At 42.0% G+C, this 18,566-nt stretch overlaps 1 protein-coding gene across 12 annotated transcripts in view; it reads right to left on the reverse strand.

Annotated features, from left to right (window-relative positions):
- Nucleotides 1-18,566, reverse strand: part of KALRN (kalirin RhoGEF kinase) — a 534,671-nt gene that overhangs the window by 137,308 nt on the left and 378,797 nt on the right. For all 12 annotated transcript variants that reach the window (XR_012044472.1, XR_012044473.1, XM_072875252.1 and 9 more), the window contains 9 exons: nt 18,190-18,299; nt 16,295-16,364; nt 14,513-14,602; nt 10,050-10,142; nt 8,566-8,677; nt 6,008-6,198; nt 5,491-5,592; nt 4,646-4,788; nt 3,184-3,286 (listed from right to left, as the gene is read on the reverse strand). Coding sequence is in view for 10 of the 12 variants with exons in the window: in XM_072875252.1 (XP_072731353.1) it covers nt 3,184-3,286; nt 4,646-4,788; nt 5,491-5,592; nt 6,008-6,198; nt 8,566-8,677; nt 10,050-10,142; nt 14,513-14,602; nt 16,295-16,364; nt 18,190-18,299 (1,014 nt within the window). In the remaining 2 variants the exon portion in view is untranslated. The remainder of the gene's footprint in view (nt 1-3,183; nt 3,287-4,645; nt 4,789-5,490; nt 5,593-6,007; nt 6,199-8,565; nt 8,678-10,049; nt 10,143-14,512; nt 14,603-16,294; nt 16,365-18,189; nt 18,300-18,566) is intronic.

Raw genomic sequence — 18,566 nt, forward strand, 5'->3', positions numbered from 1 at the left:
TGCCTTTTTAGGAGTTTCAAATGCAAAGGTAAAGCTTTGCTCTAGGGCTGTGCCATGATGAGAGAGGAGACAGAAATCACTACTTGCAACCCAGAAGGAGTTGGCTCACAAATAGGTTGAAAGAAATACATATGACTTGAGGCACAAGGAGTGTTATTAAGTAGAAGTGCTACTTGAAATTGGGAATCTTTGAGAGGTTGTGGTTTTCTTTGTCTAAAATGTTGTTTGGCATTCTTGTCTGAACATTCAACTAATGTGTTAGGTAATCCTTGGGCATAATAGCAAGATTTAGGGAAAGGACAAAGTGTGTCAGCTAAATCTTTGAATTCTTTTGCCTTCAGAGAGTAATATCAGCTCTTAAATGTTACTTGAGAATTGTTTCTGGCACTGAGTTAATACATAGATGGTCCCAGTGCAGGATTAATCTGCTGCCATCCTGGCACACTGCTAGCACTGCAAAGCTCTTTGCATGTATTTGTAAATGAGGCTGCTGTGAACGGCCAGAGTTTTTAAAGGTAGGAGCTCTTTCTCCTGGCTCCTCTGGATGGAGATCTCACTGGGGCACACAGAGAGGTCACCTACAGAGGCTACAGCTGTGAAAAAACTCAGAGCCTGAATCTGAAATCCTGGGAATAACTGTGCTGACTACACTGGAGTTAAATAGGCAGGGAAACCACTATTTGCTGAACACATTATCTATTGGTGCTCTTATCGCTACCACATGAGCTAATTCTAGCATGTATGTTACAGTGTTTACCAAGCACTATCAACTCTGCCAAGAAACCTTAACTAGAGAGCATGATATGGTACAGTCTTCCAGTGCTGATAACTCAGTACCAGCCTATGTGAGAAGATAAATCTTCCCAGTCCAACAAGACTCACTCAGATCATCCTAGAAGATAAGCTCAACTACACACTGGAGAAAAAAAAAAACATTTTAAAGTTGGAGAGTAAAAAAACTTGGAATGACAGTGAATTGTTCCCATATGGTGAAATGTCACCACTAGGAGTCTTGTGTCTGTTAGGTCCTTGCACAGCTTTGGGATACTGCAACGTAGAGTCCCCTCATAGCAGATGCTAACATGTGCTAAGGGCTTCGTGCAAGCAGCATAAGAGCTGATGTCTGAACTGAGACTGAACGCAGGTATGTCTCAGTGCTGCTTCAACGGGAAGTAAGACAACTCAGCTCCATCTGTCATTAATTTGGGTAACATTGTGTAGAAAAACTGAGAGAGAACTATAAAGCGATGCGGAGAGTTCATTTTCCTCGGAGCAAAGACACAGTAATGCAGCACTCTGGGGACTAAATTCTCCACAGTATTCTGGCATTAGCATCAGTGACAATAAGGAAACTGTTCAGCAGGAACTGCCTCTCTATTTAAGGATGATACATTAGTTGCTCAGATTCAACAAAGCACATAAAAGTATATTTAAGCTTTAGCTGTACACTGGAATTTGTTTCTATTCAGTAAGCTATTCTATTCTATAAGGACACACAAACACACAGATAGCCTTAAGTCAGCAAGTGAACCTACCCACCTTAAAAAAGTAAAAAACATGACACAACCCTAGAACCGATTTAGCCTTTCCCCAGTGGTAACAAATTTTCCCCTGCACGATTTCGTGCTCAATTTATCTCACACATTCTCCATTCAGTTCAAACAAGGTTTTGGATAGAAATTCCTATAGCCCTTTACAGTCTTTCATCCTTAAACCAACGGATGCCATGATGTCTTTCAGGGTACAGCTTGATCATTTCCTGTGCTGTTGGCACTATTGTTGTGCTGTATGCAGCTACAGCATGCAATATGGAGCATCTTACCTAGACCTTGCCTGTCTACCATAATTCATGCAACTTAGTCAATGGGCTTGGGACAAATGAGCAAAGCTTATGCGAATGCTTAAAATTAAGCATGAACTCAAATACTCTACTAAGTCAGTGCCTTTCTCAGGAATGATAAATGTGAAAAACATGGAAAAGCAGGGCGAGTCCATGTAGACTGAAGACATAAGAAAGTACTTCTTCAGCATCAGGCAAAGTATTTGCATACATTACAGTGGCCTTTGGATTGTGAGGATTAATACTTTTCTAATGCACATTATCAGTCAAAATAAACCAAAAGCATGGGAACATGCCTTTAAGATAAATACAACAGGTGGTCTTACAAAGGTAATTTATTTGCAATTAACTCCTATTTCTGAGTCCAGCTTTCAAAATAACCTCTGCACTGAACCTTACTTGTGAATTTTACAACCATAAACTTGAATTCTGATTTTGTGAAGACACCCTTCTTACCTCGTGTAAGTGGCAGCATAATTAAAGCCCTGACAAACAGATAAATCAGAACAGTTCTGCAGAATTCATCCTTTTGCAAGTTATAGATGGTTTCAAAACAACACATGAAGAGAATATGGACATTCTCTCGGTGGATATGACAAACCCCATCAGCGTAGCTAAGGTAAATTATTACTAACAGCCCATTTACTCCTACCACCAACTGCTAATTCAGCTGAAAACCGCAGTTGGAGGTATCAGGGTGACAAATTCAAGTCAGGCATCCTAGTGGAGGCAGGAATCTGGACTCAGATCATCTGATAAGTAAAATGACCAGTACATACGTGCCAACAGCGTGCAGCATCCCAACAGAATCTAGCGTGTCTCAGGGCCATCCATACGCTCCACCATATGTCCATGAGGAGTGGGGTCCAGAATCACAGTCTCTGGAAAGGGTAGGTCTCCCAGGCTCTCAAGATACCAGCCAGGATCCCAATTTTGCTGTATTAATTGGTGTGTAAGCATCTGTATTCCCTCCAACAAACTAGTGATTTTTAGCGGGCAAATACGGAACATAACCAACTGTTTGCTGATTCAGAAGCTGGCTCCCACAGGGCACATTCTACTAGGGAAGAAAAGGTTGCTCTGGACTGTGTTTCTTCAGAGCCAATTCATCCTCTGTGTATTAACTACAAAGAAGCTGCAGTAACAGAGATGTTACCATGTAAAACAGCAGTACTGGTGAGCACCTAGAAACAGACTGGGTTTTAATCGCCTAGCATAGGGCAATACAAGTTTCAACTCACTCAGTAGAAGACAGGTTGCTTTATTATGCCTTCTACTCTGCTCTTCACTTACATTTTTCTGGGGACGATTAACAGCAGAGTATTTTCACATTTCAGTCCTACCTTATCGCTGTCCACTGTGTTCTGTGATGTCCTGGATGCAATGGAAATGGTGTCAGGTTGACTACTGCCATCTCCTTGGCTGTCTGCATCATCTACTCCATCTCTGCAAAAGACATAATAGGAAGCAACGATGCTTACTTAACACACCACCTTGGAATGTGCACAACTTTATAGGTGGATTTTAGAAGTGCCGAGTCAGCGTGCCAGAGCTGGCTTTGTGCTAAAATTACCTCACTGATGCAGCCCATGTTGCTATGTAGCTTGCAATTTAAAATTATGTCACCCTCAGCCATAGGGTTGGGATTAGCACATAATCACACCGTTTGTTGCTGGAAACAGGATGGCCGTTGCCTGCATATGAATACTCTGGTGTTCAGAAATAGGTCTGTAATGAGGGTGTCAGGCAGAAATTTTCCTTCAGTTAGATTTCTGCCTTAACCAGAACCATTCAGCCCAGGCTACACATGACACTGAAGGAAGGGGTATTTCTTTTGTCTCACAGGAACCACATTTTCAGGAATTTAATACTAGAGCCATAAAAATTATATCCAAACAAACATAAATAAAGACAGTGTAGACTTCTACAAGTCTACCTCTATGAATCTACTAACAGAAGGTATTTTCTTCCCTTTTGCTGTACAGATATAGTTCTCCTAAATTTTTACTGGTCTTTCAAAATAAAGATTTAAATAATACAAAATACATATTTAAGGACAAAGAAAAAAAAATTAAGATTCCCATTCTGTACTAGAAAATTATTGTATTCGTGCATGTCCCCAGGAAGAAATGTTTGGATCTCTGCTTTGCTACCGATCTCCTGGGTGACCTTGGTTACTCATGCTTTGGATGCCTCTATAATACAGCCTGAACTAAGAGAGTGATAAAACTTGATGAGGAAATAGAGATGCTCAAATTACAGGTGGCTTTTGGGAATGCCAGCATGACAGCAAAAGAACAATTAATTTTCTATAATTTCTACTTAATCCAGGATTCAAAGATGTCAATAAAAAAAATTTAGTATTACTTCACAGGCTGAAATGAGTTTGTATTTGATGATGAACACAGATTCTCCTCTGTAGTAATATATCATCATGACCGGCTGTGATTTTCATTGTCAAACAATTCAAAATGCCAAACAGGGAAAAAATGTGTTACTCAAATGTGAAGTACTGAAATTCTACTTTGGGAAAGAAACATATCTTTGGACTCTGAAGAATTTTTACTGTTAATTTCTCTCCAATACTTTGGAGTACTAAAATAAAAGACCTTTGTATGTATATCATAGAAAAGCTTTCTAGCTACTTTTGCCAAGACAACATGCAAAAAACAAAAGATGATGAAAACTGCTTTTGACTATAGTAAGAAAAAGTAAGCGAACCCAGTCAAAAGCCCCCAGACACTACACTGCTGTTGGCTGAGAAAATGCTAGTGATTTCACGTTGTACGGAATGACTGAGGTTACCTTCTACTGTTGTTTCGCTGCTTTGCTGGTGTCTTGGGGAGCTGAATGGGCTCTTTCAGAGCTCCTTTCAGATGGATAATCCTTTCTTGAATGACTTCCCGGATATTTTTGATCCATTCCTGTTTTGTTTCAATACTGGATGCCTAAAGTTCCACAAGGCAGAAAGACAGACACTTTATCGTATTCCCAGCATGTCACCTCCTATGTAGAAGAATCGTGGTTGGCTGATGAAAATGCATGATTAACTGTTTCTCCCCTCTGCTGTATTGTTTTAGCTGCTGGAGTACCTGGTAAGCCGAGGAGAACTGAGGTATTTTTACCAGACCTACTTGGCAAGCAACAGTAAAGCAGCTAAGCTCTGGATAAATATATTTAATGCTAGCAATACAGCATGCTCTGCGGAGGGGAAATAGGTTATCAGCACACAGCTGGGATTTCCTCAGACAAAATAACTATAAAATGAATACTTCATTAGAAACTCACTTGACAGAAACGGCTGTCAGCTCTGGAGGTGTGAGGAATAGGTTGACTGTTGATAAGCCCAGTGGCAAAGGACTAAGGGAATTACACCTCCCAGCCAAACACCCTGAGATGTGCCTTGTGTCAGTGTGCAGCTGCTCAACCCAGGTTGCAAGAGATGCAATTTCAGCAAGGCTGCACGACTGCACTGTCTTGATTCATACTGAGGCCTTAGAGCTGAATTGCTCCTGACGCAGGCATGACCCTGCTGACAGACATAGAAGCCATGCGAATACGAGGAGAGAGGAAACTGACCTTTCATTTAGTGCTCCCAAGGCCTCAACTAGCAGCTCTAAAGGCAAAGAAAACAAGCAGAAAAGACTTACTTTCAGCACTGTTTTATTGTCTGAGGATGGTGTTCGTCCAGACCACAAAGCAAATTTACAGGGATCTCCTTCAACATGTTCAGTCACTCCCAGTTCTGAGGTCTAGTGTGGAGGAGAGATGATGAGAGATTTCATATATATAAAGCATCACAAGTCCAGAAAACTTTACATTTGTAGGGAGAAGTGGGGAGGCAGGGATGGATAGGGAAGTGAGATCTTGTCTCTGCTTTGTTACACACAGATAAACAGAAAACCACCAGGGTATGGCAAGGAAGTGAATGGCTTGAGTGATCCCCCTTGCATTTCCCACCCACCCTTCACATCTCATTATCTTAAACCTCTCCAGACTCACTGCGAGCTTGGCTTGCAGGTGAGCCCTGCAGGGCCCAGAGCCAGCCCTTCCAGGTGGCATGAGTATCCCCAGCCCAGCATGGGCACATGCGAGCCATCCCCCAAACTCCACCTCTACCTACAAGAAACACAACACCCAGAATATTTTCTTTGCAGCCACACCTACCAGTAACTTGTTCTTGTAAACATATTTTGTGTGTCCTGAAGAATCTTTGATCTCTTTGCTAAACACCAAAGAGATTTCAAAGAGAAACAAATGCCTCTCACGGCCTTTCCGAATGAGAGACTTGGGATCCCACACTTGGAAGGAATCCTGAAGAATCAGCTCTCCCTGGACGTCCAGGTTCTCATCAAACCCTAAAACCACAAAATAGATTGGCTTGTATTTGTTCTTGGGACCAGTAATGCCCAGAAACACCAGAGCAGTAAGGACTTGAAATAAAAGGGTCTTTCTCTTTTTTTATCCATATTCTGAAAGGACATTAATGGGCATCCATTGCCCCAGTGAAAATATGTTTCTTTTTTTTTTTTTTCCTACTGCAATGATATAATTATTTCACCAGAGGCAAATACGTCATATCTGTGAAATGAGACTGCTGCTAAAGTGTAGGAGTAATTACTTAATTATTATAAAGGTTTCAGTGGTGGTTACTGTACAAAGAACTGCAATGCAAGGAATCTTATGCACGTCAACACAAATTCAGAGAAACATAATGTGTAGTAGCTGGAAGTGCCCCATCATACCATGATGCCTTCAAGCATGCTAACCCAACCTTCAAGGGCCTGTGAGTCCACAGCAGTGGCATGGGGGACCTACATCTATGAAAGCAAATTGGTATTGTGTCAGAAACAAGCTTTCCAGGAGGAGTTTCTCACCTTCCAAGCTGCTTGTCAAAAACCTTCACATGGCTGAGGATCACAGGACTCCCTCCTGTGGGAGGCTTGAGGGAAAAAGGAGTCCCTAGTGCCAGGTGCCCTCCTAGCTGCTGTCTCAGCAGCTTGTGGGTCACACTTCTCTCCAGAGCTGGGGACTGCTCCTCCACCAGCACAGCCTGCTGTTGCTCATGCCAGATAGACCTGGGAAAGCACCAAGCAGCACTGGTCCCTGCTCCAAATATTCAGGAATAATGTTTTATTCAGAAGACAACTGTCCAAGTCCTTGTCTACCCTAACAAAGTCATCCCTTCTTCTTTATTATTGCATGGTGCTGGTCATCTTATGGGGACAGATTATCCAGGCGTTATTTTGGGAAACCTTGCTTTTCACCAGACACCACAGTTAAAACCATCTTTATAGTGTTTCTACCTATGCTGGGTGTCCTGGTTTCAGCTGGGATAGAGTTAATTTTCTTCCTAGTACCTGGTATAGTGCTGTGTTTTGGATTTTAGTATAAGAATAATATTGATAACACGCTGATGTTTTGGCTGTTGCTGCCAGCGAGGCAACATTGCTAAGTGGTGTTTACACTGGTCAAGGTCTTTTCAGCTTCCCCTGCTCTGCCAGGTGCACAAGAAGCTGGGAGGGGGCACGGCCAGGACAGCTGACCCCAACTGGCCAAAGGGCTATTCCATACCATATGGCGTCATGCTCAGTATAGAAACTGGGGGGAGTTGGCCGGTGTGATCGCTGCTTGGGGATGGGCTGGGCATTGGTTGGCGGGTGGTGAGCGGTTGTATCACTGGTTCCCCCCCCCGGGTTTTGTTCCTCTCTTGCTCTCTTGTTGTTTTCCTTCCATTACCATTTATTATTATTATTATTATTTTGTTCCAGTTATTAAACTGTTCTTATCTCAACCCACAAGTTTTGTTACTTTTTGCTCTTCCAATTCTCTCCCCCATCCCACCGGGGGGGAGGGTGAGCAAGCAGCTGGGTGGTACTTAATTGCCGACTGGGGCTAAACCACAGCACTGGGTCAGTTTGCCCCCCTGCAGTTTTCATCACCTGGTCTTAATGTGCTGCTTAGCTACTAGCACCATTTCCTTCTTCTTGCCTGTTTTAGTACTCTTCTTGTTTCCTGGTTCTGACTCAAGCCAGGCTGGAAATTATTTTCCCAGGCCAAGAAAATGTTTGAGAGACAATAAAGCATCTCTCTCCAGAATAAAATTTTTAAATTTTAGAAATACTCCACACATCAAAAAGCTAATAAAAGACTTAACTTTGGGGCAATAAAAATATTTTTTTTCTGTAATTTTGAAATACTTTTTAACAATACTTTTTTCCTTTTTTTTATCTTTGGGATAATTATACTAACACTTTCAAACACAAGCTGTTTTGACTCAGAAAACCAGAACTTTTTATTTTGAAATGTTGAGACAGGATTTAGAAATGTTTTCATCCAATAATCGTTATGGCTGCCAGCAGCTAAATTGATACTGTTTCAGGAGGGGTTTTTTGTTTCATTCAGTAAGAATGTTTTAACCAAATATATATATATACATTGTATATATATACACACACATACGTGTATATACATATATGCACACATATAAATACATATATACACACTCATAAGATACAAATAAATAAAAACCCAGCACTTCCTAGCCAGCTTTATTCTTCCAAGACTTCTGGAGAAATATCAGAAAGGAGCTAGGAAGTATCTGAAAATTATGATCAATCAACAGCATTGCTACAGTCAACCTGTACTAACTCTACACAAGTTACAAGAAGGCTTCATTTACCAGGGGGTCCCTCCCCTGCCCCAGCCACCTGCCCATTTGCTACCTTCCAGCATGCTGACGTGCATTGCGTCGTTGGCCTTCTTTGGGACACTGAGCATCACTTCCAGACCATCTTTGAGTTCCCCTTTGCCCTCCTCGCAGCAGGTTAGCAGTTCCTAAGAAGCAATGCAGAACACCTATGAACAAACTCTGACTAACATGCTGGCTATATATCCAATTGTGTTACTTGGTACATGCAACTGCTTCACTATCAGTGACAGGAGAAAGCTGAACTGCATCAAAACCCACTGTGGATGCTCACAGGTAGTGGGGATCAAATGGGAATGACTACAAAGCAAGGCAAAACAAGGTGCTCTCCAGTGAGACCGTGCACTCAGAAGACTTCTGAGGACTTATGCCTACGCAGCAGATATCAGTCACTCCAGCTGTGCCAGCTGGGTTGCAGGGACCCCTGCCTGACCCAGCAGTGCTGGTGAGTACCGCAGTGCAGGCAGGGCTGGCAGTGTGCTGTGCCCAGGACAGGGAGGTCCCTTCAGGAACGCTTCACCTGAGGAGGAGACCAAAGGGGTGATGACTGAAAGGGGTGTTTTAGCCTTTCCATTAGCAGATGGCTTGTGCAGTGCAGCCTTGCTGTCCCACAGCGCTCACAAGTCTATGGTAAACCTGTGTGTTTCAGTAAACTGGTACAAAGCACAGATTTGTCAACACATTGAATGTACTCAGTAAGTACCTTCCTAGTACAGCATAGCTGTACTAGGTATATACACAGGAAGCTTTAAAGAGATGCAAGTATCATATCTGGTCCTAGCTTTTTAAAGTCAGAATCTGTCTCTTCCCTTATCTTCCAGATATTTTTTCTTCTTTGGTTTACTAGTTTTGAAGTGAACAGTGGCTGGTTAAGTTAGATCTAAAGTTCACCTACTCACAAGATACTGCAAAAACCTGTAACCAATTTACAACAAACCAACAAAGGTGGGTTTTTTTCAATGGGAAATCTTAATGTTTCACTTGGAAGTTCTTTGCTTTGTATATGAAGCTTTTCCATGTTTTTCAAACAAAAGTGTCAGCTCCCAAACAGAATCTAATGCCAGTGAAGGAGTCTCAGTCAAGAGTCAGTGAAATTTCCCAAAGTTCATTACTGCTGTCACCAAAGCCTTTAATAAAATTATTACATGTGACAAACTTAGCAAGAAGGAAAGTAAACAGTTCTGTCACCCCTTCAATTTCCCTTTCCCAGTTCTCGCTTTTTAGGGTTGAGTCCACCCGGATACAAAAAACCCCAGTTGAAACAGGTGATCAGGTTTTTACTGTTTGTTTTTTTCTTTCTGTGAGTCTTTTCCTTTAAAACACCCAACCTGATTTCACACTTTGTTGCCATGCTCAGGCCTGGGAAGTACGAGTAGCAGCTCAGCAGTAGCTGCTTACAGGTCATGTACAGGTGATGAAGCAGCTCCCTTAAGAATAAGTTAACTCATCACACCTGGAAACTGCACTGCATGAGCTGATTTGGGCAGCTCACTAAGGTACCTTCAGTAGGAGTTGGTATTTTGTGATCCTCTGGACAGGCTTGATTAAATAAGAAGAGATAGAGTTGGCCAGACTGTGTCTTTGCTGAATTTCCTAGAAGAGATAAAAATAGCAGTCAGTCATGGAAAACTATTAACCCCCTGCCAGACAGAACCACCCATAACTGATTTTAGCTCTGGATCTCTGCATTTCTTTGTTTAGTTTTTTAACTCTCTTGAAGCTCACATGCAAATAACTGTGGTTTCAGAGAGGCTGGCAATAAACTGCAGAGTCCCCCTAAGGCCTCTTTAACTGCAGGGGCCCTATGCAAGTCAAGCTATGTCTATGTTGAGTAAACTACATAGGCTTTGATTTAAATATGACTTATCTGTCATGTCAACTGGTTTCTCCTAGCTATGAAGGCTGAACACAGAGTCTTAACATTCAATTAAAATGGAGTGACATTAAATTAAATTGCATGCATAGGGTGTAATTTAGCTGTCTAAACATAAGCATCTAGTACCATTTAAGAGCCCTGGGGTAGCTGAAATATCCTCATGGGAATAACAGGTCTGACAAAGTGCTGACAGACCTATGCTATTCTAAGGAGGCAGCTGGGGGCCAGGAGAGATACCCTTATGATACCTTTTACAGCACTGAATACTTCTGGTTTGCCACCTGAATCTGAACCAAAATGTCTGTGCTGATCAGTGTGATGTGCTCATGAACTTCTGGAGACATTGCAGATAGGTACCTGGTGAGGTCTACAAAGGGCTCAGCTTCCTCCCTCCAAGTGGTTCCAGTGGGAGTTAGGAGCTCCTGAAAATACTACAGGACCCTAATGCACATATTTAGCCATCCAAACTCATGCCCTACAGTGGCAGATTCTCTGCTGAAATAGAACAGATTGGAATTCCTCCTGTCTCCGCCAGGACCTGGGCATGCCTCCCCTTGATCCTGGCCATCAGGAAATCCTTGGTTCCTAAGGGAGCAGATGGGGAGTAGGAATGGGACTTATCTCCAGCTACTGGAGGGTAAATTTAAGGCTGTAAAGGGAAGAAGTTACAGAAGATGAAGGTGGAAGAACTGCCAAGAACGGAGATTTTCTTTCTGTATACAGTCGGATTTTCTGCTGAGTACTAGGGAGGTTACTGGTTTTTTTAGCGCCAGTGTTTATCTTTATGCTGGGATGCAAAAATAGCCACTTTTCACACAATGTGCCAACAGATTTTTTTTTTTTTTTGTACTAGGCAAGCTTGTTTTAGAAAAAATACCTCTGGTGCCATGAACAAGACCCAAAAGGGAAGGGGCTCTGTATGGGGTTTAATGGAGTTTGCATGAAGCTGAGTCATGGCTGGCTCCAAACAGGGACAGTGTCTGCAGAGCACATGGCTGGGACTCAATTAGTAACTGCAGGAGCCAGCAAGACCTTGGCCACGTCTGTGAACTTCCTGGAGCTGGCTAAGTACACTTGGTTTTGTAGGATCCAAGTAATGAAGTTAGCACTATTCCTTCCTCCCAGCTCTCTGAATAGCAGGGCATGTTCCCAGCAAGATGCGTCCCCTTCAGGCATTCCTTGCTCTGCCAGGATGCTCTGGTCAGACTATGCAGACACAGAGTGGGTTGATGGAGTGACAGCTGTCCCTGCTGCACAGGAACCTGCAGCAGGGAAGCAAGAGCACTGCTACATGGCAATCAGACAAACAGACTGCTGGAAAGGGACCTTCTCCCTGCAGCTCCTCCCTCTGGTCCCTGAAGTGTTGGAGTAAGATGGCAGCCTGCTGGAGTGTGTCTTGGGTTGGCTTTGTAACAACTGGAGAGGTCTGAACTTACTGTGGGTGAGGGTGGAAATTGGAGAGGTCTGTGAAGGGTAGAGCACGGCAGCACAGACATTTCTCACACACCTCTAAGTAATGTGAAGCAGAGAGATATCTGAGCTAGCTTTGAAGCAGCTGGCAGGTTTCAGAAGCAAGCTAGCCACAGGGCTCTGTGCTCTCTGCTTTGCCCTGCTTCTTGTTTAAAGCAAGCTTGGTTCACGTTATAGTGCACCATGGCTTACCATTAGACACAACTTTAGTTATTCCTTGGGTGGAAAAGTGTCCCAAGGGTCTGGAAGAAATTAAGGTATCTGACAGGCACTGTGTGCTGGCAGTTGTGTGTTGCAAACCAGATGAGCTGCAGAACAGGATCAATGTGTAGTCTTACATGCAAAGACAGAATCCCAGAAAAACACCAAAAATATCCTCTGTGTAGGGCAGCACAGGACCCTCACAGCATCCTCCATGGACAACATGGAGACAGGAATACTTGAATACAATTTCATACCGTAAGAATTGCTGAATTTACCATGAAGCAGTGATAAAGTGCCCAGATTTTGTATAAAATGTCTAGAGAGATTCATAAGATAAGTCATGTAATTGTGTGCAGTTGTTTAGTAGAACAAACTGCATCCTGAACTGGGTGTACAGACCAATGGCTTGCTGAGTAGACCGATTCAGCACTAAAAACCTCATGAAACATTTAGGTTTTGTAATGCATGACACAAATCTTTCGTGAGAAATTTCGGAAAAAAATATTACTAAGGAGAAACTGAGACTCTGCTTGCACCTCTGCCCATCTCAGCAGAGAAACTGTCCAAGAAACATCATCCATGCAGAAACACAATGCTCTGCAACACTACCAAAGTCGATGAGCTTTACTATGCTCCACTCTGTAAATGCTGGTCATGCAAATTAAAGGTGCTCTGTGGCTTCTTGAATATAACAACTGATCTTTTCCAAGATTTAAAGGAAAAAAATATTCAAAATAGCAGAAGCAAAATAGCATCTATAGATGACTGAACCAAACTTTGTCTTTGTGCTGAAGACCAAAGCTCACTTAAATAACAGACACTAAAATAAACTCTATTGCCTCAATAATATGCTGATTTCCACCATCTGAAGCCCTTTCAATGAGCCTTGAAGCTGCAAATCTTCCATGGACTTGAAGGGTTCAGACAGATTACTGGGACTACTTTTCATCTCAAAGTGACATTCTATGACGGTTTATGCAACTTAAGGGGTTGTATGCTTGTGATCTTCAAGCAGGCTTCTAAGGAGTGTTATTCTAGATAACTTCATCAGGGTGTTTTGGGAAATTCCAGGTTCTTCCTAGAAGAAAAGAACCAGCCATTTCCTCCGTATTCCTTGGACCAGACTGTCCCCTGTCCTGCCACTTAACCACTGCCACTCCAAGATCAAGATAAGAAGGATCTACAGGTACTTCACACTACCTTAGTCAGATTGAGTGACTCCTAGAGGATTTTTTTGGGGGGATAGCCAGCTTTCTCCTTTTGCACCGGCATCACTGGGTAGCCCAGCACAGTTCCCACCAACAGAAGGAAAACATCTCCCCTTGCAAAACAGCAGATGATGACACATGAATATTCTCTATTAAGCAACATCAGGCAGATTTCTAGCCCATAATACAGAGCTGGAGTGGAAAAGCTTAGCAGAGGAAACGCTTTTAACCTGTGCGAACAACACTGATAAGACACCTAAGACGGCTCAAACCCTCCACGAGTCACCAACCAGTACAAACCATTCAACAGGCTCAAGCGCCACCTCCTGGAAAATCCCTTTCAGTTCAATTCTACTTTTAGATCACTTGCTAACAAGGCAAAAGAAAAAGGTGTTCATCACTTTTCTTCTGGCTCATGTGAGAACTTTCAGTGTTGAGTTTAATTGAAATGCTATAACCATTGGCACCTAAGAAACCCAGAGGAGCCGATTCATGTCAGGCAGGTTGGATCCTGCTGAGTGGTTACATTTGTAAAAAGATTTTCAATGCTTTGAAAAAGAGGTCTTAGCATTTTTTCAGAAAGGCAACTAATTAGAGCTATAAGCTAGCAGACAAGCATGGCAAAATGGATGAGGTTCCAAAAATCAGAGGGAAAGCTTAGTTTAAAAGTACTCAAAAACCTTAACGATTTTTCTCAGCCTACAAAACTGGGTTTGGAGCCTGCAAATGTCTATCACCAGGTGTAGTGCTTGTAAGGGAAATAGTGTAATTGCAGTCAATGGAGTCCCTTACTAGCATGATGAAGCAAATGTTTAATAGGGTGGATAAAATTTGCAGAACAGGAGGACAGGATCTTGTTTTGGACTTAGGGATTTCAGGTCAAAAATATAATGGGATCTACTTTTCACTTTACCACTAAACCCAGAGGTAGAGAGTACATCTAAACCAGGTCTTTAGAAAGGATTGGGTCTGAAAAATGCACAAAGGTTCCCATAACAATGCGTGTCTCCATTAAAAATGACTTGCCACACTGATGAAGATCACACATCACACCACAACCTATCAGTTTTCACAGCATGTGATATCTGCAGTGGAATGAAAAACCCAAATGCCAAAACACAAAAAGGAACCCGTTGCTCAGATGTAAAGAGGAGGGGTTTCAACTGCACTATGCGTGCTGAAGGAAAATGGCAATGGCTGCTTACATCAAAGAAAGTCCCAGCATGTTCCAGGATGAGCTGGCTGGAGTCAGGTTTGTTTTTGCAGTAGGTGACATACATCTGAAATTTATCTGCCTGTGAAAACAAACATCAAGGGAAAAGCAAGATAAGCTATTTCTCTGCTTGCACAGTCTTTCGTTAAGACTCACCAGGATAAATACAGGTGATAAACCCCCACCTCTCAAAGCAACATAAGAATTGCAAATTAAGAACAGAAGACTTATAGACAGTTCATACCTTACCTGAGCAGTTCTGAGGGGTGCACCGTGTAACAGCTATGGAAGGCTTTCTTTAACAAGTGTCACAGAGGGAAGGCCCAAAACTTTAATCCAGCTATAAAATAATTTCTAAGAGCTGTAATGACGTTACACAGATTGTATCCAAAAGCCTGCAGGTCTCAAACCCCAGTCATGAAATATTGGCTCTATCACCTACTTGCAGATAAAGCCAGTGTAGAAACTCTGGGCAAAAGACTCACCTAGCTTAAGCTGGCTTGAGCCAAAATTTTTGACTTGAGACTGGCTCAGATTTGTGATGCCTGGCCCAAACTTGCCTTTCCTACTTTGGTTCAGACATTAATGGCTCAAACTTTATGTTGTGCTAGGAGTGTTTTGCATTTCATTTCCTAATTTATTTATTTTTAAGAGGAAATTAAAAGCATCTGTGCACTCCTGCGTTAGAGCAGTTTCTTATTACTGAACTCTGTTCTCAGGGAGAGGCAGGCAAATAGAAGAGGAGGATACCAGGTATCTGAATAACAGGACCCTGCAATTGGACAGGCAGCTTTGTATCTATGTCTGTAACCATACACACAGCTCTGGACATGTATTATTGCTGAGATAATGTGGTAGTATCTTAAAAGTACCATGAAGATTTTGCACAGAACGATACACAAATGCATCCATCTTTCATAAATATGTAACCTCTTCTTTGTAAACAATATTTCTGAAGCCATTTCATCAATATTTGTGTCACGTTTTTAAATTAAAAGCCCATTTGAAATAATCCAAACATCCTCTTTTTTTTTGGTAAGTGAAAATACTCCATAATGACTTTTAAAATATTAATTCCCAGCTTTGAAATATGAATAAAACTATCAGAGAAAACATGATGATGGCTGACTTGTGTGCTAAGTATTTTGAAAAGAGAACAGCTTTCATACAAATCAATTACTGTAGCCAGTTCCTGGAGCCTCCTATGCCCATGAAAACTCTTAACATCAAGATTTCAAAGTCCTGTTGGAAATTATCCTGGCATTGGGTAATGGAATGAGAGAGCACCATGGCTTAGCAATTTGACACTAATTTCTGAAGAAAAATGTTGATAAAATATGTTGTTCATGCCTTTGCAGAGGTCTCATGGCATGACTAAAATTCTCTAAGGAGGGTATATTAGGATTTTAAATGTTAGTTTAAATGTCAGCCCCCTCCCAGGGCCCTTTGCAAAGAAATGAATGTCACGCCTAAATACAGGTTTGGTTTGACAAAGTCCTGTTAAACAGGAACTAGCAGAGGTAAAAGCTGTGCTGGTCAGTGCAGGACAAGGAGAGAGGCTCTGGAAAGCCTTCACACTGCTGCTCAGGAGAAGAATTAAAGGAGGCAACCTTTCACCCTGGGAGAGGTGAAGGACAAAGCAGTCATAGTTCCAAATTAGCTCCTAACCTCACTTATCACTAAGGACGTAAACCTTGCAGCAATTCCCAGCTTGTTTCCGTCTGTGCTGGAGGAATTAATTTGAATAAACAATGAAAAGAAGAAGCGTCATTACCCAGGTGACGAAGCAGTGGCCCACATCCTCAGGCAGTTGTTCATATTTCTCTAGTTCTTTCAGAAAAATGCTGAAAAAAGAAGACACCGATGTAATTAGTTACAGTCAAATATCCAGGAGAAGCAGAATGACCAATGAGTTAATCAGTGCTAATGATCAATACTTGTATCTTGATTACAGGGCTAATCAAGTGCCCTGCCAGTGGAAAAAGTGTGTCCTTGCCAAGGTATGCCTTGGTTTTTAAGCACAGTCATGCCTGACTCAACTAGAAAGGAAAAGGTAGCAATCTCTAGTCGGGGGTCAGTGTATTCAGGACTGCAAAGTTATATTCAAGAACCAGATCATGAATCTTCAAAAAGATCTTGTGCAGTGGTCCAGAGGAAGAGCAAAAAGAGAAGCCCAAAGCTGACAGCTTTCCATCACCAAACTCAGCACACTGGGCAAAGGACAACAATTTAAATAAGCTTGATACTTCATAGGTAAGTAGTAAACTCCCAAAATACAGATTTTGTAATCAACTCTCTCCCAACACCTTGTACTATGAGTGACATCTCCATTTGCAGATAGAGCCCTGTGCAATGCCTGGGTGGAAAGAAGAACATGAAACAGAAGTTGCAGAAGGAGAAGCAACTGAATGTGCTGTTTTCCCCAGCCCTGAATCAGGCTGGGGGATGCCTTAACATCACCAGTCAAAGGAGAAGATTGTGGAGGATGCTGGTGGAGGCAAGGGGTGGGCAATTTATTTTAGTGTTACTAGAAGTTTTAGTGGGAAAAGGATTATGCAGAAGCAGCAGGCTGGAGGAGGATGGGTCAGAGAAAGGACAAATGACAGCAGCAGGGAGCTGAGGGGCATGACTGAGCGTTAGCTGGGAGCAAGGGAAAGTCAAAAAGGAGAGTAATCAGATGGCACCAGTCAGGGTCACTAAAAAGAAGATACAGCACCCCAAAGAGAGGGGAAGTAGGGAGGCAATTGGGTGATCCTAATATAATTTTAAATGGGAGAAGAATAATTACCTATATGATAGGGCAATTCTTGTGGGCTGGAACTCAATTCATCTATTACTTAAAGGCCTTTTTAATGCAATATGTAGTTTGAATCTACTATCCTGATATGCCTTGAAGCTGCTTGCACGAAAGCGTGCATATGGCAGCCTCTGCTGAACCATATTATGTGTATGTGATGACCATATTTATGTGTATATGATGGCACATTTATCTGGCTGAAGCACTGAAAGTCTCCCAGAACTTCAACAGGGAAGGGTTTTCTGATTTGTTTTTTAAACTGCTTTGGTTTTGATGTGTAACTTGAAGACAGACTTTGAAATTCAGACTGAACTTGTGGGATTCAGCATCCCTAAAAGTTAAGTTTATAACTGCTATTGCATTCACATTACGGCAGGGAAACGATGCCCTCTAAGCTGATCCGATACACAGTCTCATCTTGATAAAAGGGAGTACTGTTAGTTACAGATTAAGTTCAGAGAGTCTCCAAGAAGTGGCAGGAAAGCTACTTATTAAGCCAGCTCATGTCAACCATTCTTTTTTTTCCCCTCCTGTTTTCCAAGAGATCATACTTTTGACAGGCACGCTTCCGGACTAGATCTAGTGCTGTGAGATGGAAAGCATGTATAAGGACCACAAAACATTCGTATAATATGACTTTAACATTGTTAATCAGCCGAAGGTGAAGTTAAAACTAAGATGCAATTCATTTTTGTAAAGGAAACAAAACAAGAAATCAAACATTATTTTGCAAATCTGTATCAATTACTTTATACTCTTGCATGCATTGTACTGTAGGTATTCACTGCAGACACCACGTAGGTGTATAGGTATACACATGCCTTTGGTTTCTTTAGTCAGTAAACACTAACAGAACTGTGAGGAAAACCTACTTGTTATGAAAGTCATATATCTCCTGAATATTGCCAAAGATGATGTGTTCCTTATTAAGGATCCCAGCGGGTATTTCTTCCACTCCACTTGTCATTTCCCAAAGGTAAGTCTGGAAGACACCAGCAATTCTTAGCTTTGTGAATAGATGCAGTGAAAAAGAATAGATCTCCCTGTTTTACTGCCAAAGGCACAGGCTGACAAGGGAACTATGTACTTTGAGATTAAACAAACAAGCTAAAAAAAAAAAAAAGTTCCAGTGTCACAGAAAGCTCTCCAGAGAAATTCAAAGTGCTGACACTCAGAAGTTGTCTGAGGAAAAAGCAGAAACATGCCAACAACACCTGTCTTTGCTGTCCAACTGATGGTGTCCAAAAAC

This window comes from Ciconia boyciana, chromosome 10 (assembly GCF_034638445.1).
Source record: "Ciconia boyciana chromosome 10, ASM3463844v1, whole genome shotgun sequence".
NCBI lineage: Eukaryota > Metazoa > Chordata > Aves > Ciconiiformes > Ciconiidae > Ciconia > Ciconia boyciana.